This window comes from Citrus clementina, unplaced genomic scaffold (assembly GCF_000493195.1).
Source record: "Citrus clementina cultivar Clemenules unplaced genomic scaffold, Citrus_clementina_v1.0 scaffold_1, whole genome shotgun sequence".
Taxonomy (NCBI): domain Eukaryota; kingdom Viridiplantae; phylum Streptophyta; class Magnoliopsida; order Sapindales; family Rutaceae; genus Citrus; species Citrus x clementina.
This window is the reverse complement of record NW_006263303.1, coordinates 9,300,335-9,326,294: the sequence shown is the minus strand read 5'-3', so window position 1 is coordinate 9,326,294 and position 25,960 is coordinate 9,300,335. Positions and strand designations below refer to the sequence as shown.

At 34.1% G+C, this 25,960-nt stretch overlaps 5 protein-coding genes across 8 annotated transcripts; 4 read left to right on the top strand and 1 right to left on the bottom strand.

Annotated features, from left to right (window-relative positions):
- Positions 1-1,096: 1,096 nt before the first annotated feature.
- On the top strand, positions 1,097-4,772 carry LOC18055540 (thioredoxin-like 2, chloroplastic). The gene is made up of 4 exons (XM_006451384.2): positions 1,097-1,581; positions 2,866-3,045; positions 3,863-4,027; positions 4,352-4,772. The coding sequence occupies exons 1-4, from the start codon at positions 1,363-1,365 to the stop codon at positions 4,481-4,483; spliced, it is 696 nt and encodes a 231-aa protein (XP_006451447.1). The 5' UTR covers positions 1,097-1,362; the 3' UTR covers positions 4,484-4,772.
- A 374-nt stretch (positions 4,773-5,146) lies between these two features.
- LOC18055539 (uncharacterized protein At4g29660) lies at positions 5,147-6,984 on the top strand. Of its 2 annotated transcripts, none has more exons than XM_024177413.1 (4): positions 5,147-5,337; positions 5,519-5,574; positions 5,669-5,935; positions 6,341-6,984. In XM_024177413.1, the coding sequence occupies exons 2-4, from the start codon at positions 5,527-5,529 to the stop codon at positions 6,449-6,451; spliced, it is 426 nt and encodes a 141-aa protein (XP_024033181.1). In that variant the 5' UTR covers positions 5,147-5,337; positions 5,519-5,526; the 3' UTR covers positions 6,452-6,984. The 2 variants fall into 2 exon arrangements, with proteins under 2 accessions (XP_024033181.1, XP_024033182.1); XM_024177414.1 differs by having other exon boundaries at positions 5,289-5,337; positions 5,535-5,574.
- Positions 6,985-7,072: 88 nt separating this feature from the next.
- Positions 7,073-8,029, top strand: LOC18055538 (PRA1 family protein F1). The gene has a single exon (XM_006451382.2). It carries the CDS (start codon positions 7,340-7,342, stop codon positions 7,958-7,960), a length of 621 nt encoding a protein of 206 aa, XP_006451445.2. The 5' UTR covers positions 7,073-7,339; the 3' UTR covers positions 7,961-8,029.
- A 1,504-nt stretch (positions 8,030-9,533) lies between these two features.
- Positions 9,534-10,768, bottom strand: LOC18055537 (cytidine deaminase 1). The gene has a single exon (XM_024177412.1). It carries the CDS (start codon positions 10,608-10,610, stop codon positions 9,699-9,701), a length of 912 nt encoding a protein of 303 aa, XP_024033180.1. The 5' UTR covers positions 10,611-10,768; the 3' UTR covers positions 9,534-9,698.
- Positions 10,769-22,038: 11,270 nt separating this feature from the next.
- LOC18055536 lies at positions 22,039-25,836 on the top strand. 3 transcript variants are annotated; one of them, XM_024192296.1, is made up of 9 exons: positions 22,039-22,307; positions 22,703-22,770; positions 22,991-23,108; positions 23,223-23,303; positions 23,447-23,533; positions 24,040-24,082; positions 24,373-24,472; positions 24,931-25,051; positions 25,400-25,836. In XM_024192296.1, the coding sequence occupies exons 1-9, from the start codon at positions 22,047-22,049 to the stop codon at positions 25,475-25,477; spliced, it is 957 nt and encodes a 318-aa protein (XP_024048064.1). In that variant the 5' UTR covers positions 22,039-22,046; the 3' UTR covers positions 25,478-25,836. The 3 variants fall into 3 exon arrangements, with proteins under 3 accessions (XP_024048064.1, XP_024048063.1, XP_006451443.1); XM_024192295.1 differs by having other exon boundaries at positions 22,991-23,138; positions 25,400-25,835; XM_006451380.2 differs by lacking the exon at positions 24,040-24,082 and having other exon boundaries at positions 22,991-23,138; positions 24,387-24,472; positions 25,400-25,832.
- The last annotated feature ends 124 nt before the right edge of the window (positions 25,837-25,960 follow it).

The following is a 25,960-nucleotide window of genomic DNA, read 5'->3' as shown; positions in this document are numbered from 1 at the left end:
GTTAAGTTGACTTTTTTACTCAACATTAGACATATATAATTAGTAATTATTAGATAAAGATGTAAAACTAATTATATTTTAATTGTATATTATAATACATGGATATATAACAAAAGAGTATGAGTAAAGATTAACTCACCCAAGGATTTCGGCTTTTCCATTACATTCCAATGATTCCATGCAAATTATTGTAACCAATAGTTATCCCTCCACATTTAGGCTGTGTTTACTTGCTGGAGTGGGAGTGAGGAGTGTGGATTCCTCCCACTCCAGCGTTTGCTTGCTTAAAATGATCACGGATTGAGAATCTCACTCCGTAGGCCCCACTTATTTTTGGAGTGGGGAGTGAGAGTGGGAATCCACTCCCACCTCTCCCCTTTTTACCATTTCATTTTTAATTTAATTTAATATTTTATAATTAATAAAATAAAATAAATAATATTTGTTTGAATAATAATTTACATTGATTCTAAGTTAAAATTATTTTAAAATAATATTATTATATGAATAGAGAATTAATAAATATAATATTATTATATTTATTTTAAAAATAATAGTACTATATTTATTTAATATTAATAATAATAAATAGTTTATTCTAAGAAAATATTAATTTTGTACTAAATAATATTATATTATTATTTTATATAATAATAAATTTAATATAATTATATTAAATAAAATAAAATAAGGTTTCATTTTATATTAAAATTAAAATTAATAATTTATTGTTCATAATTAAGAATATTAATAATTATAATAAATTTAAAAATATAATAAAATAAATATTATTCATTAAATATATTTTTTATTAGTTTTGTAATTAAAAATTATAATTCTCTAAATAAAGATAAAATTGTAATTTGAAACTATTTACTCCTAATTCAAGATAAAGTAAACACATAAATTAGATTCTGATGTCTATTCCATGTTTCTATTCTAGTGTAAGTAAACAACCTACTCCCACTCTCACTCCACACTCCTAATCCAAGAATTCTTACTTCTCAAGATTTCCACTCCAATTCAAAAAGTAAACGCAGCGTTAAGGTGTGCATATGTGGATACATCTTCTTCGTACGATCTAATTAATATCTGGGCTTTCACAATTAACAAACAGTAGCCAGTTCCAACACGAGACCGAAATTTCGCTTCGCCAAGGCGACACAATTTGCATTAACCATAACTCACCCAAACTCCACTCACAGCTCTCTCTTCTGTCCCTTTGACCTTATTATGTAGTTGTGTCAGCTTTTTTCTTTTCTTTCATTTCTAATTCCTATAAATAGAATCCGTACGCTCTCTTCTATTTTATTGTCATTTCTCTTTAAATTCAAAATTTAATTCTATCTCGGCAACCCGTAAATGGCAGATGTTATAAGGGCATGTTCATTTCAGTCACTTCGTTTTTCTTCTTCTTCAGTGCTCACCTCATTTTCCTCAACGTCGGGTTGCCTTCAACTGGGTCTGCCTCCTAATCAAATTTCAGATAATAAGAGAATCTATCCTCTTGCTGCTGCTTCTTCTTCTGCTGGCCTTGCTCGCTTTTCATTGACACCCAGGAAGCGTTTAATCTCATTTAAGGTACACAGCTTCACTTTTTTTAGGACCCATTTGTTGGAACTATTTATTTTTGCAGTCTTTCCTGATAATTGGGATGTATCTTGCCTCTGTTTTTGTTCAAATTTGGATTATTGATGTCAAAAAAGTTTTTTTTTTTCCTTGCTTTGAGATTGAGAGATACTGGGTGAACTCTTTTATTCAGTTCAGTTCATTGTTAGCTTAATCTTTATTTTTTTTATAAAAAAAGGAGTTGTAGCTTGTTTTTTGAGCTGAAACGTGGGTGATTCTTACAAAGTTACTTTGATCCATTACGGTGCCCCTGTAATTGCAAGCTTTGTGTGCGAAAGATGATATCTTTCGTTCTTAGGCCTTGTATCAGGAGCTGCAAGAAACCTGTTCTTTAATGTTATGATAATTGTGTGAGAGTTGCAAAACAGCCATACTGTTTAGGGATGAAAACCTTAGATATCCACTCTGTTTTGGTTTCCTTTCTTTTCGTTCTTTTTGTTACTTCTCTTTTTGTTCTTAGATCATGATCAAATTTTCTAATCCTCAATAGTGCGAGCACCAAGTTTAATTGGAGTCACATGGAAGTTTTCTCTTACCCCTCTACTGCCCCCATAGTTTGATTCTTTTCGTTTCATTTCTTACTAACAAGAATTGAGATATGTTCCCTCATTATGTCCAATTTTTTTATGCCTTAATCTTTATAATGGTCTTCCTGGTTGCCCGTTGGTTGCATACTTCTTGTGTTCAGTATGTAATTGCTGTAGGCAAAATTTGTTTACCTTCTTGGTTCTCACCAGGAGGTGTTCGATGATTAACTGGCCGAAAAGTATTCAGATTAATATTACTAAATCAATAAATTAACTTAAAGCTAAAATAAGGCATTGAAGTTATCAGATCTAGGCATTAGAGGATGCTGCATCCCCCAAAATGTGAGTTTAGCATGTTGGCATTTTGGTTCTGCCCTCTCGGCATTTACATTCATTGATGAAGCTTGCCTAAGTATTTGGAATTGCTATAGCTGGTATCTCATCTCATATGGATAATGGTTTGACCTGATTATCATATCTGAAAATCCTTATCTTATGAATTTCTTTGGTGGATAAAATTCTAGTTCTCCGCCTTGCCGGTTTACTGATCCATAAGTGCAGAGGCCAGAGGGGTTATCCATCCACCTATTCCTTATACTCTGCAGAAAAATTGTTTTAATAGTTTCTGGTTTATGTGACACGTTGATAATTTCTTTCTTTCTTTTTTTTCTGTGGATCTTTTCTAATCATTTGGGTGCTTCACTATCAGGTACATGCAACCCTTGCTGAAACCAACCAGCCAAAATGGTGGGAAAAAAACGCACCAAATATGATTGACATTCATTCTACACAGGAATTTTTAGAAGCCCTGAGTCAAGCTGGTGATAGATTAGTCATTGTTGAATTTTATGGAACCTGGTGTGCATCATGCCGGGCATTATTTCCAAAGGTAACTCCTCTTTTGTTAGTCGACTGTTTTTAGTGGTAGTGTTTATGCTTAGATTAGCATACTTTGCATTATCAACAGAACTATTCTCTTGTAAAACTTTAGTTGGATTAGTTCTCTTAATAACTTTGGCACCTTCAAGGTGTACGTGGAGTCACAAACTGGTAAATATGTTGACAAACCTTGCATAGAAAATAGACTATGTAATCTTAACCAGTCGTGCTGTTGTAATGGCATTCTAAATTTAGCATTCATTTCCATGCCAAACTTATCAAGACAGAAGTCATCGAGTATAAAAGAGATGGTGAGACCGCCCATGGTGATGCAATAGACTTGCATTTTGTGCTATATGCTTGGTTGGTTTGTCACATTTTTGTTCCTTTTGCACTTGAGATATTGGACTCATTTATAAATCAGTTATTCGAATCATTTATGTTAAAAGAACTTTCTAGTGATTTTAAGATTTTTCCATGATACAAGGAGTACTTAGGCTCTCCACTCTCTCTTTTTTGAAAGGATATATTCTGCAGAAAAATGTTAAGAGATGCATACAAGTTTTATGTGTAAAGGGTTATATCTGTGAAATGCATACCTTAGCAATGTAAACTTTTATCATATTGTACATTTACCTTAAAAGATACAAAATGAATTCAATCCGTTGAGAACAAGTTTGTAGTTGTGTCCATATAATAGTTCCAGGATCTACTACTTATTAAGACAACTATAGGAAATTAATACTTGTACATCTCTCACTGTTTCTTATACTGTGTTCTAATAAGTACGATGATTCTCCTGATTTTGCGTGTAATGAATCTTTCAGCTCTGTAGGACAGCTGAGGAACATCCTGAGATTGTATTCCTAAAAGTCAATTTTGATGAGAACAAACCAATGTGCAAAAGTTTGAATGTGAAGGTGCTTCCTTATTTCCACTTTTACCGCGGCGCCCATGGACAGTTAGAATCATTTTCGTGTTCACTTGCTAAGGTGAGTGCTCTCTCATCACTATTCTTTCCTAATATATTCACAAGCTTGCTTTGAGTGTTCTAGGATACCTTGTTCATTTAAATGAGATTTGTGATATGAAATATTTATTTTGGGACCCTATTGCTAAATTATGAGAACTGTGTGTGTTAGAGAGACGTCTAGAATATACAAGGTTGGTACATAACGATTGCGAGAACTGTGATTTGATGTGTTTAGACCTTGGAATGCTGCAGGTTATGCTGCGGATATTGATTCAAGTATAAATCCAATAATCCGATCTTTCTTCTTTTAGGTTATGGTTAATGTTCTTAATTCTATCTGCAGTTTCAAAAAATAAAAGAGGCCATAGCACTGCACAATACGGATCGTTGCAGCATTGGCCCACCAAAGGGAGTTGGAGATCTCAGTCTTGAAGGTATATCGGTTCCATTGGAGAAGCCGGCAGGATCAAGTTAAAGCGTTAAACATACGACTATTAATTAATTAAGCATTAATTTGTCTAGGGATTGTGCATGCTTGTGTATGTTACTGACCGAAAAGCATATGCGGTGAGCTACAACTGGTATTATGTATATTGGGAATTTTTGTTTGTAAAAGAACAATAAGCATTCTATTCAGCGTCATTCTTTGTCATTATGGTTCAAGCTTCTTGTGGTGGGTGTATGTAAGTTAAGAAAAAATAGGTCCCATGGAAATGAAAGAACTAAAGTAGACATGCAAGTGCTGCTGTCAGATAAGAAGATTCCTTTGTTGATTTTCATTGTAAAAATCCACTAATATACGGTAAAAATCTACTAATATACCATAAAAATTCGACTGAGCATGCATTGATCTCCAGGTGGGGGGATCTGCTGCAAACAAATTATAGAGAAATCAATACCCACATGGGACTGAAGTCTCAAGCCATTTTAAAACTTGTGATTTGATGTAGTTAGCTTAACGGGAGAATGGTGCCCTCAATTAAGTCGAGAAAGTCCATGCTACTCCGATCCGAATTTTTCCTCTCTGGCATTAAATAACAAATGTGGAATTGTGGGTGGATGCAAGCGAATGCAGGCTAGATTTGAGGGGCCAAACGGATTCGGATTCAGATTCGGATGGGGATGCGGATTCAATTCATTCCTGGTATCCGGATCCAGATGTTTCTTTGTGAAATTGAAATATAAAAGTGACATCAGAAACACAAACGCGAAGAGAGAGCAGCGAACTCCAAAGCGCTCCGAAGTCCAAACGAAATCCTGCAGCGTGAATTGACACCCGCTGCTGAGTTGCGCCGCCGCTTCACGGCTGTCACCACTGACCTTCAAAAGGTATTCATATTATCTTGTTTGGAAGCACCCCCAAGTCCTCAACAACAACCTAAAATAATAATAAATAAATAAATTACTTTATATGATTCCATGTGTTTGTTTAATTAGTTTTGTTCTCTTGTTGAGCTAATCTCCCTTTATTAAGCCTATTGGTAAAATTTATCATGTTATTAATTGAAAGTTTTTCACATGAACGGCATTGGAAGCTTCATTTACGGCAGACAGTGGATAATTTTGGTGCGTTTTTTGCTGAAAAATATTATAAAGATTTGGTTGGTATTTGCTAAAAAAATAATTATCCAATTTTATTTACTTGAGATATGGTAGGCAGCTTAGGTGGCGGGACATAGGGTTTATTGAGGGGCCGTCCAAGGGCAGTGTGAGTGGCAGTGGAAGTCAAAGGGGGAGGTTGGAAATGGCGAGTTACTTATGGAGAAAATACGCGGACTATGTGTACACAAAGTGGGAAAGAACACTAATTTGGGACATGATAGAGCCCTACAGAAGACCCAAATCTTTCACACCCCTTGTCAGTATCTATGTTGCTGCTTTCTACACTGGTGTGATTGCCGCTGCTATTAACGAGCAACTCTACAAGGTCGATTCCAATTCGAACTCTTGTTTCTTTAGTCGTTTACTTTCAGTCTTGCATATTCATACTAACCCTTTCTAACATAGACTTGGAATTGATGGTGTTTTGATTGTTTAAGATGAAACACCAGACAAATGATTACTTTTCTTTTTATTTCTAGTTAATGGTGGTTTGCTTATCTATCATCTTGGAACTATATCTAGAGCATCTCTAGCGCACATCTGTATCTTATTGAGCTAATACAAGTTTTCTTCTCATCTGCTTGTTAGGATTTTGTTTGTCTTAATCTCTGTTCTTACATGACTATACTTTATTGTTGAAGTTAGTTAAGTGTCGTGTCGTAATACATTTGAATTGGATGCCTGACTTATGCATCAATGATCTGAGAATTGTGCTTATTTCATTCTCCAGGAGAAGTATTGGGAAGATCACCCTGGTGAAGCTGTGCCGCTCATGCGGCCAACATTTTATGGTGGTCCCTGGAAGGTTTACAAGGGGGATACCCTGCCGCAAAATATGTGAATTGGAGTCGTGTTGAAGCTACTTCCTTTCTACTTGTGTTTATTGTACAAAGGTCACAGGTTTTGGTGGTACGTAGTGATCAAATATTATTCTTGGTAAAAAATAACTTTCAGGTCAAAATGATGCATAGCCAGTGAGAGCGGAAAAAATAAAGAAAAGAAAGCTTCATCCCCAATTGATTATGTAAGCATATGGAGAGACCTTGGTGTTCTGTGAGATCAAAGAGATGTCTCTGACTTTGTATGGGGAATGCTTCATTTTGTGAAATGAATAACCTGTTGAGAATGTAATGGGGGCAAATTTGATATTCTTCACCCATGTCAGGGATGTTTATAGACCCCTTATTTTGGGACTCCTTTTCATCTATTTACCCTTTTGTTTGTGAGGTTCTAGCTGTGTTATGAATGCCTACTGCTGTTAATGTCCCATTCATGCGCCTCTCAAAAATAGTTTGGTGTATGCCCTAAACAGTTTGATGCTGAGAATTCATAGATCTTTCATAATCTAATAATACCACATTGGCAGACCTCAAATTATGGAACATCTTGCTGTCCCCTTTTTAATATTAGTTTTTGAAGCAACATGTTCTCCTCAACTCTTTTGATTTGTATGTTTCCTTGTACTTTTGTTGGGTTGCACATCCTAATCCTAAAGTTGGCGTGTGCTATTTTTGACAAGGAAGAAAACCAGTACCTAAAATCTCGATCTCAAGCTCTGTAAATCATCAATGTATCATCTAATTGGCATGTAATATCTTGCGTATCAAATAAATTCTAGGAATCACAACACGCATGTTTTCTTAACGACCTTTATTTTCCACACGCTCTTCTTTTCCCTTCTCCTTGGCATTGCTTTGCTTCTCTCTGTGTCTCTTTTTTGTATTGGCGCATGTATGTTGATCAACGGGAAATGACAACTTATGGAACTATACCGACAGAGACACCGGAATTATCAAGCCAACCTTTAAGCACTCGTGTAAAACGACTGATCGAATCAGGATTTGGCACACCAAGACCATGGGACGAGTTCATACAAATCCAGTCTATAAAGCTTCCCACCTCATTTGGTAACTTCATTGAAAGGATTCAATCAAATGCTGCATTTTATCGCATGAACTATGCCGTTATCATATTGTCAATTATCGTTGTCAGCTTGTTTTGGAACCCAGTTTCTCTGATCATCTTAATAATCCTGATAGCTGCGTGGTTATTCCTATATTTCTTACGTGATGGGGACAGATTAGTGGTTTATGGCTTTGTGATCGATGATCGAATTCTGATGACAGCTTTGTTGCCGGGAACGATTGCTTTTCTTTTTCTAACGGATGTCACGAAAAATATCATTATTGGTCTTTGTATTGGGACAGTGGTAATTGCGGCTCATGCCGGATTTAGAAGTACTGATGACATGTTTTCTGCAGATGATGAAGAAAGGCTCGGATCGTTGCAGAGTAATCGTGTTGTGCCTCTGCCTCTAAAGCATGCTGCATCTCCCTCCTCTTCCTCCTAATGCACTTTGTTAACTCTTTCTTTTGTGTCTGTTTTCTTCGATTATTTCATTAAAATGTGGATAATTGAGCTTCTGAATGCAACAGTTACCGTTACAATTACAATATGGCATACTAGCTAACTGACTTTTGATCAACAAGCCACTACGGCATTTCTTTTTCTCCTATACAGAAAACAATAGTTCTAGTGCCTTGCCTACCAGGGACAAACACCATCACAACACACGAATTGTGGTAATGTTTACAAACTGGAACTTTTCTTTTGCAAAACTTTTGATTTATGAATTGCTTAGCCTTGCTTGGTTGGATTTCAGAGACGAAGAGAGGAGTTAACAATGAAAGCCATCCATTAAAAGCTGAAGCAAAAAAAGCTCAAGCTCCCACTTTGAAAATTTGGTAGCATTTTGTTTTATCCAGTGCATGTTAATGTGAGCCAGACAATCTATATATCTGAAAAAGCAGTCATCTTTAAGAAATGACACCCCAGTTATATATCTGGGAGGTAAAAGATTTACAGGGTGAAAATATCCTGGTTAAATTGCTGTTAATAACTACAGGTTTCTACTTCAACGGGTGAAAATTTTGAAGCCATCCTCACCCACTAAAAACATATAATATAGACCAAAAATGAGGCTGAGTTCACTGCTTCCATCTCATGTTTCCACTTTGCATCAACCAGAACAGAACCTATCTCAACTGTTTACTTGTATCACAAGGGACAATAGCTGTCCTAGTGATTGCAGGACATTTTAACACACTGCCCTGCTTGCAGTTGGAAACGTGATTGCTGCAGCAGAACGGAGCCATTCACTTCTCTTGTTCCTTTTCCATAATATCTAGAAGAGCCACTAAATTTGACATCATTAAACCAACCATTCCACAAATACTTTGTTGTCCTACTTTGTTTCAAATGCGGCTGCCATTGGCTAATGCGCTGTGCACTTTAGAAGGTTAAAAACGAAAAGTAATTGATTGACTTAAACCTGCTATGCACTTGGGAGGTTAAAAACGAAAAGTAATCGATTGACTTTAAACCTACCATGCACTTTAAAAGGTTAAAACGAAAAAGTAATTGATTGACTTTAAACCTGCTATGCACTTTAGAAGGTTAAAAAGAAAAGTAATTGACAGACTTTAAACCTTTTTATCAACATATATCATAATGACAACTGATTGATATCAACACGAAACGTCTTGAAGAAAAAAGTTGAGACATTGCAACTCCACAGCGGCAACCTGCACCATCCACCGTCAATACTACAAGCTACTTTAAATAGCAATCCTAGAGATAGAAGGGAAAAATATGTTTCTTTACGAATGCATGGACCAACCGACGGAAGCTTTATAAAAGAATCAATAATCGCACTTGCTTTTTTCACTATCCTATGCGTTATGTGCTACAGAATTAAACTATTGATTTGAATGGTACGGGTCACCAAAACAGAGGAAAAACAGAGCCCACACTCATCTAACATTCAACTGATACTGTTACCATGAAATAATCATGCTGATAATAAGCAGCCAATATAGAATTGGTAAAATGGATCATATTCACAGTCGGTCAATCACAGAGAAAAAAAAAAAAGTTTTATGTCGACAAAGCTTTGATCATGAAATCAAAAGAAAATAAAAATATTATAACTTTAACTAATTTTGATCCAGTCATTTACGGATCGATCTTTCATCAACAATATGGAATCACCAATTAATACAAACAAATATGGGCGACAAACAATAAACTCAAAATCGAGAACAAGATTTTTTACACCCACAATGAAACACATTGAACTCACACTTTGGCGAAATCACCTGCAAAAGCAACCTCGCCGCGTGTTCTTGCCTCACCACAGCATCTTCCTTCTCGACCAACGCCGCCGCCACAATCCTCTCATACCCCCCGCCGCCGCCGCCACTTCCGCCCGCCGCCAAGTAAGCCACCAACGCCGCCTGAACCGGGCCCAAGCTCGGGTTATAGGCCGCAGACTCCATGTAAGAGCCTTTATAAATATTTCCTTCGCAATCCATTATGGCCACCCCAGATGGGCATTTACTGTACGGCGCATGGGACTTATTGGCAGCTTCTAAAGCTGCGTACTTCAAGCGCTCCTTTGGGTTTTCAGTTTCAGGTATCTGACCGTTACAGAGATTAAACGACATGCCGTTTTGGTGAGTCTCTAACAGTAAAGGCACATCTTTGTCTAGAAGATCATTGGGGCCGAATCTGTCAGGGAGCAGATGTGACAGTGGGTGATATTTACGTTCGTTTGAATTAATTGACGTGATGCAGATGTTAATATCGGAGGTGTTTCGGAGTTCTTGCAAGAATTGGCGGCAATGGCCACAGGGGGCGGCGGACACGGCCAAGTGCTGGAGCCGGGGCTCCGCATTGAGGATGAGGTTGGTTATGAGGAACTGCTCGGCGTGGATGGACTGGTGGAGCGGGAGACCCGGGAACTCGACGTTGCCTCCCAAGAAGATCCGACCCGAAGACCCGAGTCCCACCGCACCCACATGGAACTTCGAGATTGGCGGGCGGGCTAGGGTTTGGGCGGATTTGACCAGCGTGGGGAGGAGCTGGAGGACCGTGAGCCCCGATTTTTGAGCCATTGATTCGGCTTCCGCAGCCTCAATCACGAATCTGGGTCGCTCCATTTTTTGGGTTTCCGGTTGACCCGTTTGTGGTTTGGATGATGATTTGAGGACTCTTTCGGGGCGCGTCCTGAAAATGGGAGAGGGGGAGTAGAGAGAAACAAAGCAGCGAGTGGTGTTATTTATAGCAAGAGTTGATGCTCATTTTTAACATGATAGATCCTTGAAATCAGGATTATTTTTATATATATTTAATATTATATTTGTGAATTATCAAAAGGGCAAAAAAAAAAAAAAAAAAAGGATGATGATTCAGAAAGAAAATGATGGAGTTATTTGGCAGCATAATCATTTTAACATGATGCACTAAAAGACAGGTCCATGCTTATTATTTATGGATGATTTGTAATATAATTTAATGAAAATCTTGGAGCATCAAGACAATCCAGTTGTCTGTATTGAGTCTCTTGACCTACAATGATAATTGATAATAGTGAAAGGACAAAAAGGATTAGTTGAGTGAAAGCATAAACTTACTCATTGAGAAAGATGGTAGGCCTATTGATTGGGAATTAGCACTAAAGTACATGCAAATGTTTATCGAAATTATGAAATTTTGGGAAGGAATATTTTGGGCTTTTTTGCCTCTCTCTTTCTTGGCATGTAAATTATTGACAAGATGAATTAATGGGTGGTCAACTAAAAATTTACACCATGTGAGAGAGATGCAACCAAACATAGGCATCATTAGCCTCATATTATATGAGGCAAGATTCATATGATAATAATAATTTCATTAGTAGATGACGAAAGATGGTGTTGTCTCTTTGCTTTGTTTGCTATTAATGAGGAAAATGGAAAACTCATGGAATGTGATTTGAACCATTTCTTTTTGTTCCACTTTGCTTTATGAATATATGATAAATTGATAAGGCATATCGGAACTTTTTGCACCTTTTTACTTTTTAAACACTAATTAATTTTATTTATAACCAGACATCTACTAGCACTTATTGCTAAATCAAATTTATAAAGCACATCATATATTTCTATTTTTATTTATGTTTATGTTTGAGAGATGTTTGTTCATGAGTGAGTGAGATATCTATATCCTTATTAATAATCAAAGGTTGTCTTTTTTACCCCACATGAATGAGGGAGATGTTTATCTCCATTTAATAATTGAGGGATGACTGTTCTATTCACATGAGTGAGAAGATATCTACCTCCATTTAATTAATTATTGAAACAGGATATATATGGATCCTCACATAAGATTTGAACTGTTGCTCTCATAATTGTGAGAGCAACAAACCACAAATTGGCCAAATTTTTACCCTTTAAGAGATAGTTAATTTATGTTGTTTTATTTTTTGGAAAAGAAAAAAGAATTTTATGCTAAAGAGAAAATAGTGTTGGGGGTTGGATCTAGAATGTTTTGAGATTTGAACTATTACTAACTAAAGACTAGTCCAGTAAGTAAAAGAGACATGTCGTATTTATAAGCTTAAGAAACTCTCCTTTATTAATCAATATAGTAATTCAATAATTTTTTCTCTTAAACGAAACCAGTAGCTATTGAGAAGAGAAGACAAACCTAAGTTGTTTCACTACCATGTTTCAACTAGTAGAGTCTAACTTTAATACCAGTGATTCGGGGGTTGGACCTAAGATGTCAAGTTATCCAACATAAAAGACTAGTTTATTGAATAGAGACCTACTCTATTTAAGTCCAAATGACTTCCTTGTACTAGTGAATGTAGAACATATATATATTAATTATTTGAGTACTTTAGAAAGAAATAGTCACTTTGAAAAACACTTCAAATAATATTTGAAGTAGCCCACACAACAAACAAAATTTATACCGTCATCCAGCAAGAGATGGAATAACTACTATACAAATAATGTTTCAAAGTTTTGTGTTAAATGTTTAATTAAGTCTTGGTTTTTAACTTTGGTGTAATGTTTATCATATGTTTTGAAAGGAATTTAGATCTATTACAAATAAATATAGGCAATTAAAACCCAAAAATTAACAACTTAATTAATTTTTCAAAAATATTGTTTACCGTTACTGTTCATGGTTACTGTTCACAATTATTGTTCACATATACTGTTTATCCGCATAAAAAATGTTAATTTTTCAAAAAACATAAAAAATTACAGAAATTAAATGACGGGGAGAATTTTACATGGTTCAAATTAATCAATCACACATCTACGAGGGCACGCCCAAATGAAAAATAATTCACTAAATTGAGATGTTACAACCTATAGATTTACCAAACTTAACACTCTCACTTACAGTTTATCACCATATAGTTTACTCAACCTTAGATTGAATCTGAATCCACGATTCTCAAGGCACTTCGCAAAATGATCAATCTCAAGGCACTTCATAAAGTGATCAATAACTATTTTTCAATTCTTTAATGTCTAGTGATCCAAAATCCACATAAACTTTCCACAAAGATGAAAAGAAGATAATAAAACAAATCAACACAGCATTATGTGCCAAATTCGGGTTCTCTAGGGAGGAGGTTGAATTTTGCTTCTCTGCTTTATGTTGTGTGTTGCACACCTTCAATTATGAAATAGCTCTCTTTATATAGGCACTAACATTTCACAAAAATTGCAAGTCTTAAAAGACTTAGGTTGTTTTCAAATAAGAGTTTCTTTCCTCTTATAAATATGAATCTAAATGTGAACAAATCTGATCTTCTTACCTTACTTGTCTCCCAAAAAAATCTAGAGTATTTAATAAACTTCCCGTTTGAACCGACTTCTTACTCTAAATGGATCTCATGCGCTAATTATAAAATTTCATCATTAATTGACTTGCTAAATTAGACATCTAATTAAATTAGGAAACAAATATTCATAATAAATTGAAATATCACTAAATTAGGAATCAATAAATTAATTCCTATGACAAGATATGCAATAAATAAAATTTCAATTTAATTAGACTTGTCATAAGATGCCAACTTTATAAATAATAGACTTAGCATGTTTCAATTGTTGAGTGAGATGTTTCAAGGTTTTTTGTAACATGTTTTAAATTTGGAGTTAGAATTTGTATTTATATGTCTAATGGGTTCTCATTAGTTATGATCCCATTTAGTTTTTAGTATAAATATTTACATAATTTTAAAAATCAGACATCACTCAAAGACTAAAAAATATGAACTCCAATATCCTAAAAGAAATAAAATATTAAAATTCATTTTTTTATCTTTTGGCCAAATTCTGAGTACCTTTTTTTTTGAAAAAATATATATTCGCATGAGAATAATTCGATACAACCCAACTAATTTATGTTTTCATAATATCACATTCCTATAACAACCTTTTTCTTTTTTTTTAGGGGGGTATAAACATAACTTATAAAAGTATCAAAATTCATCACTTAACTACCAATGGGTCCTAGTGGAAAAGCTCTTGCACTTACAATGTGTAAGAGAAAGAGTTCGACTTTCCATAAAAACATTATAAGAGTAATTTGTAGTTCTTCCTCAATTATTTCATAATATGTGACTAGAAGTCTTTACATGAAAGGCAAAATTAATAATTTAGGTATTGTTTGGTAGTGTAGTTAGGGTATTTGGTAGATACTTGCTACTATAGTTTTTGAAAGTTAAGTTAATTTGATCACAGACTTGTACATAAAAAAATCTATAATTTTTTACTACTTTTATCTAAATTATTACTCAAAAATCATATTTATAACATATTAATATCTTTTATTTCATGGGAAATTTGTAACCTAGCCCCAAATAAATTGACGTTTTGCACTCTGCACCCACTAAAATTGACATGTTGCACCGTGTCCCCAATTCCGTTAGTTTTTAAGTTATTTTAAACAGCTCCGTTTGATTTTTTATCTAATGACAAAAATGCCCCTTTAAGTTTGATTACACAAAAACACCCCTTCTTCTTCTCCATTTCTAACGAGCTTATATGTACATTGTCACCATTTTATTTTTCTCCAAAAAAATCTTATCAGGTTATATAAAATACACAGCTGCCAAAAAAAATTTAACAAACAAATACAAAGAAATCTGAAGATAAAGAATAATTAATAAAAAATAAACAAATTAAAAAGACCACAACACATTCAACGATTACAATTAAATTCAGTCCCTTCCACAACCATTTTCATCACCACTGATTCCTTATCCGCCACCATATTCTTCAACCCAATCAGAAAAATTACCCATGAATCATTAATTGACGCATTTGATTTTGATTACTTGATTTAGGGTTTCAAAATACAAGCCCCTAAATCATAATTCAAAACAACCCAAATAATAACTAATGAAACCCCAAAATCCATAATACTAAGCCTTAAAGGAACTAAGCGGTGGCGGCCAAAGGAAGCAGCTGACGCTCCAGACTGGCGCGGTGGCAATCGCGGTGGTTGATGTTTTATAATAGAGCAAAAGAAGAAAAGAAAATGGAGAAGAAGAAGAAGAGAAGTAATGGAGAAGAAAAAGGAGAAGAAACAGTGAAGAAGATGAAGAAAAAGAAATGGAGAAGAAGAAGAAGATAAGTAATGGAAAAGAAAAATGAGAAGAAACAGAGAAGAAGATGACGAAAAAGAAATGGAGAAGAAGGAGAAGAAACAAAGAAGAAGAAGAAGAAGAAATGGAGAAGACGGAGAAGAAATAAAAAGAAAAAGGAAAGGACGAAATAAAGAGAAGCAAAAAATAAAAAGAGTTTCTATTAAAATTGATTTAAGGCTTTAACTTCCGATTTTAACCCTGTACCGTTAAACTTAACTGAATACATAACGAAATTGGGGGCGCGGTGCAACAAGTCAATTTTATTGGGTACGAGGTGCAAAATATCAATTTATTTGGGGGTAGGTTACAAATTTCCCTTATTTCATTACTATAATTTTTATCATATCAGCAATAACTTTTAAGATATAATATCCTAATACTGAATATGACTTTATTCTTATTATTTCTGAATAAATTAGTTTTCTATTAATTTCTGTCATTGTTGCATGGTATTGAAACTAAAGCAACAAAAAGTAATAGTTAACCAAAGACTACAAATTTGCTTATTTTCAACTTTTCGAGTTTCAAATTCAACACCCATCTTTAAACACGTATTAGCACACATCAAACACTTCATTAGAGTGATAACATTAAAAATTATAAATTCCATTCATACAACAAACCTCAAATTTGTGACCTATAATTAGTGAATCATGATTCTCTTATGATTTAATTATGTATTAAACAAATAACTCAAGTGTTGATTGGTAGTTAATAAATAAAAAAATTAAAGTAAAGTAAATTAAATTAAATCTTACTCATATACCACTACTAAAAGACATATGGTAAAATTTTTTAAAAACTCAATAGAGTTCAGGTCAAAAGAAATTTCTATTCGATAAAGAGTACAACACAAAACTATGAGACCATCAAGCCATCAAGCTATAAAAGTTTCCAAAGCACCACAATACAAATAAGAGTTCAGTTTTTATAAAGAGTCAAAGAGTCAAAGTCAAGCATTTAAAGGGCTTGGCTTCCAGAGCCAGAGCTACCATTGAGATCGAGTTTTAATGTAAGTGTTATAATTAAATGATACCTATAACCAGGATTGTATAAATTTTTCAAAACCAATTTTGGTGCAGATAATTTGATGACAATAATGGCATGGATCCTAATATTTGAGCCTGAATCCCATGTGTCACTTATATAATAGATAATAGATTTTATACCTTGTAAAATTACTTAATTACTATCCAATAAATAAATGTCACACTAGTTTGGACTCAAATTGGGATTTATATGTTGAAACGCCTAGCATTGCTTTTAAGATAAGGCTATGTACAAATTAACCAATTTTAGGTGGCTTATAAGAACTTGCACTCCTCTTCCCTTGAGTTTGTGTTAGTCTTGCCACATTTATTTGTTTTCCTAATTTTTAATTTTAGTTCTTTAATTTATTTTAATTTTTTTATTAAATATAAATATTTAAATTATAGTTGGTGATTAGACCATCGCAAACCAACACTAGCCATTGGCTATTGTTATTTTTCGATAACTTTTAACATTATTATCAGTATCAATAGAATCCTTGTCATGAGCTCTACACCATCGTATCAATATTTTTGTGGCAATGAAGCTTCCATTTGTCATAAATAAACACTCAAAGTGTTAGATTTTAAAAATTTAAATGTGGATCTACAACAAACATGAGTTTCATTTCCAATGATATTAGTACCGTTATGTAGAGCTTGATAAGAGTATTTTAATGATACGAAATATGACTCAAAAGAACAATGTTTAAAAATTTTCGATGATGGTCGGTTGCTGCTAGTGGTTAATTAGTTTTCTATTATTAAATTTAAATTTTAATATAATATAATAATATAAAATATTAAAATACACAATACAATCCTTTCACCAAATGTGGGTTACTGTATTAATTTAATTCATTTCAATACAATACAAATTATTACAAGTTTAGTAGTTCAATACAATGTGGTGCACCAAACACACTCTAAATGGATAATTACCCTAAGATATTGTCAATCACAAATAAAATAATATTAAAGAGATTCCAATTAAAAACTAGAAACATATCACATATGTAAGTGGTGTTTGAAATCCAGATTTTTTAGAACACGAATAAATTTTTACCAATGGAGCATGCTATCTAATACAAATAAGAAAAAGTCATTCAGATTTTGTCTATTCGGTCATCAAATCGAGCAACAATTTTCAGGCAACGAAGCACCGTTGATGCAAATGTTACTTAAAAGCTTGAATTGGGATTGAGAAATGAAAACTTGTACGCAATTATTGAGCTTTTGACGACAAACAAATACGTGCCAACTAAAGTTGTATTATCCAAAAAGCACTAATCCTTTGTTTCAAATTGCCAATCCACCTTGCACTTTACCGAACTAGAATAGATGATAATACTCTTGAAAGGGATAAAGAAACCTTTTTCTGATGTGGGTTTGCACTAGTTGTTTATTAAGATAAATTCTTGATGAAAAAGGAAATGACGAAAACTTTCATCATCATCGTCAAAAGTTCACATGAGACGCATCAGCAGCAGCTCTACCGAAACATAAAAATACCAATATGCTTTTTTGCCAACTTGTGCTGACATTGGATTCACACCACCTGCTTCCAATTTTTATTAAAGTGGCTGCAAGCTTGCAAGCATTAATTTATAGTATTCTCTGGTCATGCGTTGATGCTAGCTAGCTGCTTCTCCATCACTAAATTTGGAACTTGCTCGTTCACCTTCGTACCAACCAATCCAGGCTGACAAAGTTTGTTTTCTTTCGTTGTTTTTCAAAGTTACTAATCACAAGTCCTACTGCTATTGAATATCGATCGGGATCAATTGGCTGCATGCGTACGTTGGTATTATTGGTAGATTTTGAGTTTACTCACTCACATCACATGACCAAACAAAGGGATACCTAGCTAGAGACTAGAGGTGAACATGCATGCACAAATTAAATACTACTTTGAGACGCAGTATTGAACTAACACGAGAGAAGAGATCAGTTAGAAGCCGAGCTCAATTTTTGTGCACGATAATTTTATGAGCAATACACCTCTACCCTCACATGAATCTCACTTAGTCGCGAGAAAAAAATGAAAAAAATTGGCTTGGTTGGTGTTAACGCAGGGTTGGTTAGGAATATTATATCACATTGGCTAATAATTGATTTTGGTTTAAGTATATAATGGTTGAGCAAATCCTTAACGCTTAAGTTCGCTTAAACTTATATGATATCATGGTCAAACTCACATACTAGTGGGATATAAGTCGTTTTTTTTTTTTTTTAACAGGCCTTGATAGAACGTGTTATGAATATTTCCATATTAGTTGAGTGTTGATCCTGATTTAAGTATACAATCATTGACAGAGATATTAGATTATTAATTATATAATACTTAAGTGACCCGTTTTGAACAAAGTGAGATATAAGTCTTGAAAGAAAGTGTTAGAGATATTATCATATCAATTGAGAGTTGATCTTGATTTAAGTATATAATCCTTGATGGGAATATTAGAGATATTAACTATATGAGACTTAAGCAAATCCTCTAAATGGTTGGCGAATATCATTTTCAGTTAAATACTTGAATGTAGAAGGTCTAAACAATCTATAAAATTTTAGTATGCCATTCAAAGGTGACGCGTATGATTAAGTTTTCTTTTAAAAAAAAATTATTTCCCAAAGAAAAACAGAAAAAATTAAAAATACAGATCTTTGAGAGATATTAAAGAATTTTTATGAATAAACAAATTTAAAAATAAAAACATCAAATGCAGTGGATAAACGCTGAATAAGCCAGAGAGCCATGTTGGGCCAACATAAAAAAAATTTTGGTTGAATTTGGCTGCCTTATGGATGCAGGTTTGGGCTTCACCATTGATTGGTTGCGAAATTGATCTGAAATGAAGCCCTATCCAATTGTCTTCTCCGAGATGTAGGGGTGAGTATGGGTTGGATTAGATAGGTTTGTGCAAATCCAACCCACTTGTGGTAGGGTTGAGATTAAATCAACTCACCCAATTAAACAAATATATTTAATTCAATCCAATATTGAATTGAATTGTTTTGATCGGATTGAAAGTCAAATCAAAATTAAAATTAAAAAAAAATATAAATTTAGAAATGAAACTTATTAAAATATAATATAAATTTATTATAACATGAAAATTTTATTCATTGTTTAGTGCCCGATAAAGAAAACTAAAAAATCAACTATTTTAAAATTAAGAAAATTTCAACAATGTGCTTCTATCCCACATCTCTTTTTCAAATTTCAAATTCAGACATTTTAGATAATTAGCTAGTATCATGTTTGGTAACAAAATAAAAGTGATATACAATTATATATTGTTAAGTGTTTACTAAAAGATAATGAGAAATTAAAACCAATTGACTTTTGAAATTAAACTTACAAGATAATAAATTTACTTATATGAGATAGTATTTTAACTTTAAAATTAGAGTATAGAGAGCATATGCGAGAATGAAATGGTTTCTTCTATTAAAATAAAAAGAGTTAAAAATTAGGTTAGTTGTTTAGATTTTTAGGATTTTACAATTGAGAATAAACATATCATTATTATTGTTATTATTATTATTTGCATGGCCTAGGTTGGATTATACGGTTCATCATATTTAACCTAATCTAACCTAATTATTAATTGTAAAATTGACCCAATTAATCTACAATAATTGACCCAATTAACTCATAATAATCCACTCAATCCATCAAAATAAAGATTGGATTGGATTGGATCAAATTGATCTATTAATTTAGAATAGGTTTGCTCACCCTTATTGAAAAATGCAATTGGCCACGTAAACTATTTGTGCTTCACTCCCAGTGCCACTGACATACATAATACACACACAGGGATGGCAAAAAAGTTTGGGCCGGCTCAAGCTCGGGTCGGCCTTGTCCATTCCTACGGGCTTTGGCCCGGGCCTCCCGCATAAGGGTCTGGACAAGGGGTTAGAAAAAAAAGCTTGAACTAAGCTCAAGCCCTCTATTTTAAAAAAAAAAAAAATTTCTAGATTAGAATAATAAATTCAAAATTGAAAAATAATGGAAAAAATAAAAAAGAAAACTTGAATTTCTAATTTATATGTCAATAATAAATCAATATACTTAAAATTATAATATTAAACTCTCTTTTAAGTATTAATCTCTAAACTTTTATTTTTTCATTTTCTTTCTTTATTATTTTATTTTTAAAATATTTATTTTTTTAATTCATTATTAATTATAATAACTTAATTATTATTAATTCATTTTAAGTTTACAATAATTTTAAAAAACTTTTAAAAAATAAATAAAAGCCCAACCCAAGCTCACGGTGGGCCCACCTTAAACCGTTAAATTGCGAACCCCATATACACACCATCAAAAACCAAAAAATAGTCTAATCCATTAAAAAAAAAGGGTTATTTTTCGCCTACCCCCATATGTTTCAACAAACTTTGGCCCCAACCCTAATGTTTCAACAATTATCACCGCACACCCTAATTAGTGAATTTTGCGGTTAACTTTGACGGAATTGTCAGTTATTTGAGTAAAAGACTTGTTTACCCTTATTTCCAATGCTATTACTGAAATATGAAGGTGTGGCTGAGAAGTATGTGTCCGCTACAAATTTTTCTTCTTTACTTGAAGCAAGTGAAAGGAAAATTTCGTTGGATTATTTGATTGGATTTGGGCAAGTGTCTGTTGCAATTATTGCACTTCCTCAAAGAACTGTGCAGCACTTGAAGGGGATGGAATTTTCAGTTATTTCAATAATTTTCAAAAAAAAAAAAAATCCTTACTCATTTGTAGTCAACCCCACAAAGCCCACCGCGTTGTTCTTAAAATCCAAGCCTCGCCGTTTTAAACAAGCATAAATGCAAATGAAATAGCAAACCAATCTTTATCTTCCAAGCCTTATGCACCAAACTAGCCATCCAATTTTCCGAACAAAATAGCTAATCGAATTCACCAAATCATTTTATTCATCATGCTAAAATGCCAAAAAAACTAGCAAATCATCTAATCAATTTTAAAATTAATTTATATTTTTCCATCAATTCCAATTTCAATATTGACCAAGTAAAATTATACCCAAACCAATCGATCGGCTTTGTGTTGTGGTTGTTGTACGAGCGGCCAGCGGTGCGGTGGTGCTTTGTGGCATGGGGTTCCAGTGAGTGGCCTAAAGGAATTACCGCTCTTAGCAAGAATGGGATTTATTCTTAGAATACGGCCGAAGAAAGGCAACTAGGATTGATGCCGCAAAATCCACAGTGATTGAGTCAGCTGCACATTCATCTCTAGAGGGGCTTGTTCTCGAATACCTGCAAGTTAATCAGATCTGGGCGTACTCATCTTTAGAGATCCTGCGGATTAATACGACTTCCACCTCAGACTAGATTCACTAGATGGAATCTCTTGATAAGGTGCTCGGCGGTCACGAACTGACGATGGTGATGGTGGATGAAACTGAAACTGAAACTGAAACTGAAACAAATTTGGTGAGGTGTGGAATATGAGTTTTGGTAGATTGGTGAGGTGAGTGTACTTGTGTGGATTTTGATTTGGATGAGCATAAAACGATAGCATTTAGTTATAAAATTGAAATTTTGATGTGGACTTCGAGTTTCAGTTGGGGATCACGGGAGCAAACCATCATTTTCCTTTTTACCCTTGTTCTGTCAAAGTTATCTGCGGAATTTGTTGATTAGGGTGTGTGGTGATAGTTGTTGAAACATTAGGGTATGCGCCAAATTTTATTGAAACATATGGGGACTGGTAAAAAATAACCCAAAAAAAAATATCGACAAAATTAAGCTACGGCAATTCTCGTCCATCAAATCATATCGTACGGTAGCTAGCAACCCACGTGGATTACATGCCACATATATCTACACGCACGAATTTGTATAATATTATTATCTACGAAACTGGCTTGAATAAAAGGATGGCTAATCTTTACCGGCTAACACTGCAACAACGACACAGGCTTCCTCCAGTTTCAACTGGTGTCAGTTCTGGTTATTCTACTTGTTTATCTTGTGTTTCTGGTGTGTCTAAAAAGTCCGACTGTAGAAGATTTAAAGCATCTCGCCGTCTGGTGGTGGGTCTAGGAGCTGCATTTTGTTCTCAGTTTATGACGATGGCTGGTACCCTTGGCGCCAATTCTTTGATTGCCTCTGCAAGGCAAAGGGGTGCTGTTGAACAGGTTCGCTTTTCACTTTTTAGCTGCCTGCCTTTATGAAGTATGAGATCTTGCTTTGATGTATTTGGATTCTGAAATTGCACTTCAAATTCTTTATCTGCATATTTAATTCACTGTTTTTCCCTCTTAAAAGCTTTAGAAACGAATTATTTCTGAACAAATGGGACAAACAAGATTGCGGACGAGGATTCTGATTCTTTATCTGATATTTATTTCATTCATCTTTCTCCTTTTTTAATTAGTGACCAATTTTGCTTGATTGGGTTTGATGGTCTCAGTTATTTTTCTAGTGTTAGACGTGTTTCTTTTAGTTACTTATTAAAGATTCTTGGGATATTGTGGGATTGATGAATGTGGCTCTCGTTATTTTAATTGTTTCCTTCACTTCGATCTCGCAGGTGTTGAAGGATGTGCAGTGGCCGGAGCAATTCCCCTTCAAGGAGGAATATTTTCAGAGATTTGACGAGTAAAGGCTCTATACTTCCAGTTTCTCATGTATTAGGAACAATTTCTTGAGTTCAGGCTTTATTCTGGAAAAGGATTTTATTTGAGTAGGCTCCATTAATTTAACTGAAATTCTTGCAGTGAATACTAGCACTTCAACTATTACAAATTTACCTTTTATTCAAAGCCTGTATACATGTTTGTGTTTCTCATATCTAAGACGGAACAATTGAAATTCTCAGGAGTCCAGATTCGTTGTTTTATGAAACTCCTCGCTTTGTGACACATATTGATGATCCAGCCATTGCTGCACTCACCAAGTATTATTCAGAGGTTTTCCCTCCTAGCAACACTCCAGGAGTAAGCATACTTGATTTGTGTAGCAGTTGGGTAAGGCATTCTTGATTTGAACCTCAGTGACTTTCTGTGATGCAACTTACATACTCTTAATATTGTTCATGACTTAACATTTAGGTGAGCCATTTTCCACCAGGATACAAGCAAGATCGAATAGTTGGAATGGGCATGAATGAAGAGGAACTCAAATGCAATCCCGTAAGATTTTCCTATAACTTCTTGTGAGGTTTTCTATTCTTTACTCTCTGCAATTTTTGTCTCTGCAAAGTGCAAAAGTATGTGTTATTTTTATATCGAGGAGGTAAAAGAGATTCATAATAATAAGAATATCATCATTACAGGTTCTGACAGAGTACGTTGTGCAAGACCTGAATTTAAATCCTAAACTTCCATTTGAAGATAATTCTTTTGACGTCATTACTAACGTGGTATGCGAACTTTTTCCATCTCTTCAATAATTCATTGTCATGTGAATCTTTTGAGTATGCGCATGATTTCAGAATATCATTTGAAAATTTGTTACTGAAATATTAGAAAATGAATCTGTAATTTATATATTTTTCCCACTTTTTTGTGCTTAACTGAAAAAGTAGAGTACACAGTCCTTTGATGGGTTCCTTCTCAAGAAAAGAACATCACCTCATGTGTATAGGCAGTAGATTACTGCTGAATATTTCTCAATTTGAGGCTTGAAAGTATTGAAAGTGACCACTATAATTGTGTGCCTGTCAGATCTGTTAAAGATCTTAGACTTGCTTAAACATGCTTAAATGAAGATCAAGGATGATGTTATGAATCGTGCCTTTGTAGCAATTTCCATAGGGAATGCCAATGTATAACTCACTCATGATTGCAAAGACCAGCTTACCTACGACCACCCTTTCTTCTTCTACTCACTAAACTGAATGTCTTGAGTTTCTTTCTCAAATCACAGAGTGTACCGGAAAAGAATGGGAAGTGGTTGCATCTCTTCTATGGTGAAGCATCTGAAGCACTGCTTTTTCTAATTTAGAAGTGAAAAATTTTGAAATAGATATTGCATGTGTGATCAGAAGTAGATTGCCTTCTGGCATTTTAATAGATTCAGAGATGTTCTTTTCCTTTTGTCTCATTGAACTCTGTGGTGGAAAGCATGGCCACAACTACACTACTAAGATTGACTTTGTCAAATATTTAATGGCAATACAGTCAATACCTTTTTCAAAGTACACATAAGTACTGTACTTGTCACCAAATAAATCTCTTGAAATTACTCATTTATCTACAGTGCAAAACTCACAGGTAAGTGTTGATTATCTGACAAAGCCTATTGAAGTTTTCAAGGAGATGTGCCAGGTTCTTAAGCCAGGTGGATTGGCAATAGTAAGGTGATCTTTTTGTCCACTCTATATGATAAGATTTACTTCAAGCTTAACTACAATCTTTGATTATGTGCAATTATTTCTTCAAGTTATCCTTTAATGTTCCTAAGGACTTCAAGGATTTGTCTTTCATATCCTTGGTCATAGTGATTTTCCAGAGTGATTTTCCAGAGTCTTTTCTTAACTTGACTTGACTTTTAGCCAAGCAATTTTATTGATTGAAGAAAGTTAACTATTTTCATTAAGTTCATTTTGCAAAGAATTTTCATCAATATTTCCAAGTAATTTTACAACCTCAAACATGTATTGCCCTGATTATCAGTATGAAAATAATAATTTTCTTGATTTAAAATTTCTCTGAAATTACTTCATCTCAATCTTTGTCTCTTTTTTTTTTTTTTAAGAGAGAATATTCCATTTCTAGATTCAACATTTTTTCTCTGTGGAATGTGTTTATATCGCAGCTTCTCCAATCGTTGCTTTTGGACAAAAGCAATCTCTATATGGACGTCAACGGGTGATGCTGACCATGTTATGATAGTTGGAGCGTACTTCCATTATGCTGGAGGATATGAACCTCCTCAGGTAACTGATATCTTAAGTTCATTGTCTTAGTAAAATCAAGTAGCTGTTGCTTATTTTCATTTTCTACAATAGCACCTTGACCATGCCCTGCTCATAAGCATAAACATCTAGGCCTTCATGGTGGCATTGGCAGCTGCACAGACCTTTAGATTATTATTTGCTGTTTACTCTGTCCACTAAATCTAGCCTTGATTGATCTTTGTCGGAATGGTCAAAGTGGTTTGAGTACAATATCTTTGAAAACAAATAAAAATCTTGTCAGGCGCCTTTATCATCCTTTATCAGTTTAACCATTCTTAATCCATTCATCCAGTAATGAGAGACTTGTCTACTAATTTGGATCTGCAGGCTGTGGACATATCTCCCAATCCTGGACGCTCAGACCCCATGTATGTTGTTTACTCTAGAAAGGCATCTACAGCTTAAGTCACCAAGTTTGAGGATTGGCATCCTTGTTGCCTTGGTTGGCTACGTCCTCATGTCACTAACTCAAAAGCCAATTGTTTGTGGAAGAAGCAGCAGAAAGGTGATATTACATTAGATTTTTTGCATTTGATGTTTAGTACTTGCCTTAATGTTGTTAGTACCGGACAATGCCATTCGTCACCTGAATACAGGCCTTAGCAAAACTCATCTTATTATACGCTGTACAATTGAACAATGGAGAAAAGCAGAATTAACATTTAGATATAGAGATTTTGTATAATATTTTTTTCATCTATATTAATGTGAGCACTAATTACAAGGGGGCTTGAGAGCAGAGTTGTCAACATTTAACACGACCTGATTATTCAACATAAACACAACACGAATAAATGAATATAGATCGTCAAATTTGTCATGATTAGGGTCGATATTTTTTTTTCCATGTTGGATTAGTATTAAAGTTTTTGACCTATTTATCCAATT

Excerpts from the sequence above, each read along its gene's own strand:
- LOC18055540 (XM_006451384.2), top strand. The coding sequence starts at position 1,363 with ATGGCAGATGTTATAAGGGCATGTTCATTTCAGTCACTTCGTTTTTCT. Across the intron at positions 3,046-3,862 it reads GCCGGGCATTATTTCCAAAG|CTCTGTAGGACAGCTGAGGA; the intron begins GTAACTCCTCTT and ends TGAATCTTTCAG. Across the intron at positions 4,028-4,351 it reads TTTCGTGTTCACTTGCTAAG|TTTCAAAAAATAAAAGAGGC; the intron begins GTGAGTGCTCTC and ends TTCTATCTGCAG.
- LOC18055539 (XM_024177413.1), top strand. The coding sequence starts at position 5,527 with ATGAACGGCATTGGAAGCTTCATTTACGGCAGACAGTGGATAATTTTG. Across the intron at positions 5,575-5,668 it reads GCAGACAGTGGATAATTTTG|CTTAGGTGGCGGGACATAGG; the intron begins GTGCGTTTTTTG and ends TATGGTAGGCAG. Across the intron at positions 5,936-6,340 it reads TTAACGAGCAACTCTACAAG|GAGAAGTATTGGGAAGATCA; the intron begins GTCGATTCCAAT and ends TTCATTCTCCAG.
- LOC18055538 (XM_006451382.2), top strand. The coding sequence starts at position 7,340 with ATGTATGTTGATCAACGGGAAATGACAACTTATGGAACTATACCGACA.
- LOC18055537 (XM_024177412.1), bottom strand. The coding sequence starts at position 10,610 with ATGGAGCGACCCAGATTCGTGATTGAGGCTGCGGAAGCCGAATCAATG.
- LOC18055536 (XM_024192295.1), top strand. The coding sequence starts at position 22,047 with ATGGCTAATCTTTACCGGCTAACACTGCAACAACGACACAGGCTTCCT. Across the intron at positions 23,304-23,446 it reads AGGAACTCAAATGCAATCCC|GTTCTGACAGAGTACGTTGT; the intron begins GTAAGATTTTCC and ends TCATCATTACAG. Across the intron at positions 25,052-25,399 it reads GAGGATATGAACCTCCTCAG|GCTGTGGACATATCTCCCAA; the intron begins GTAACTGATATC and ends TTGGATCTGCAG.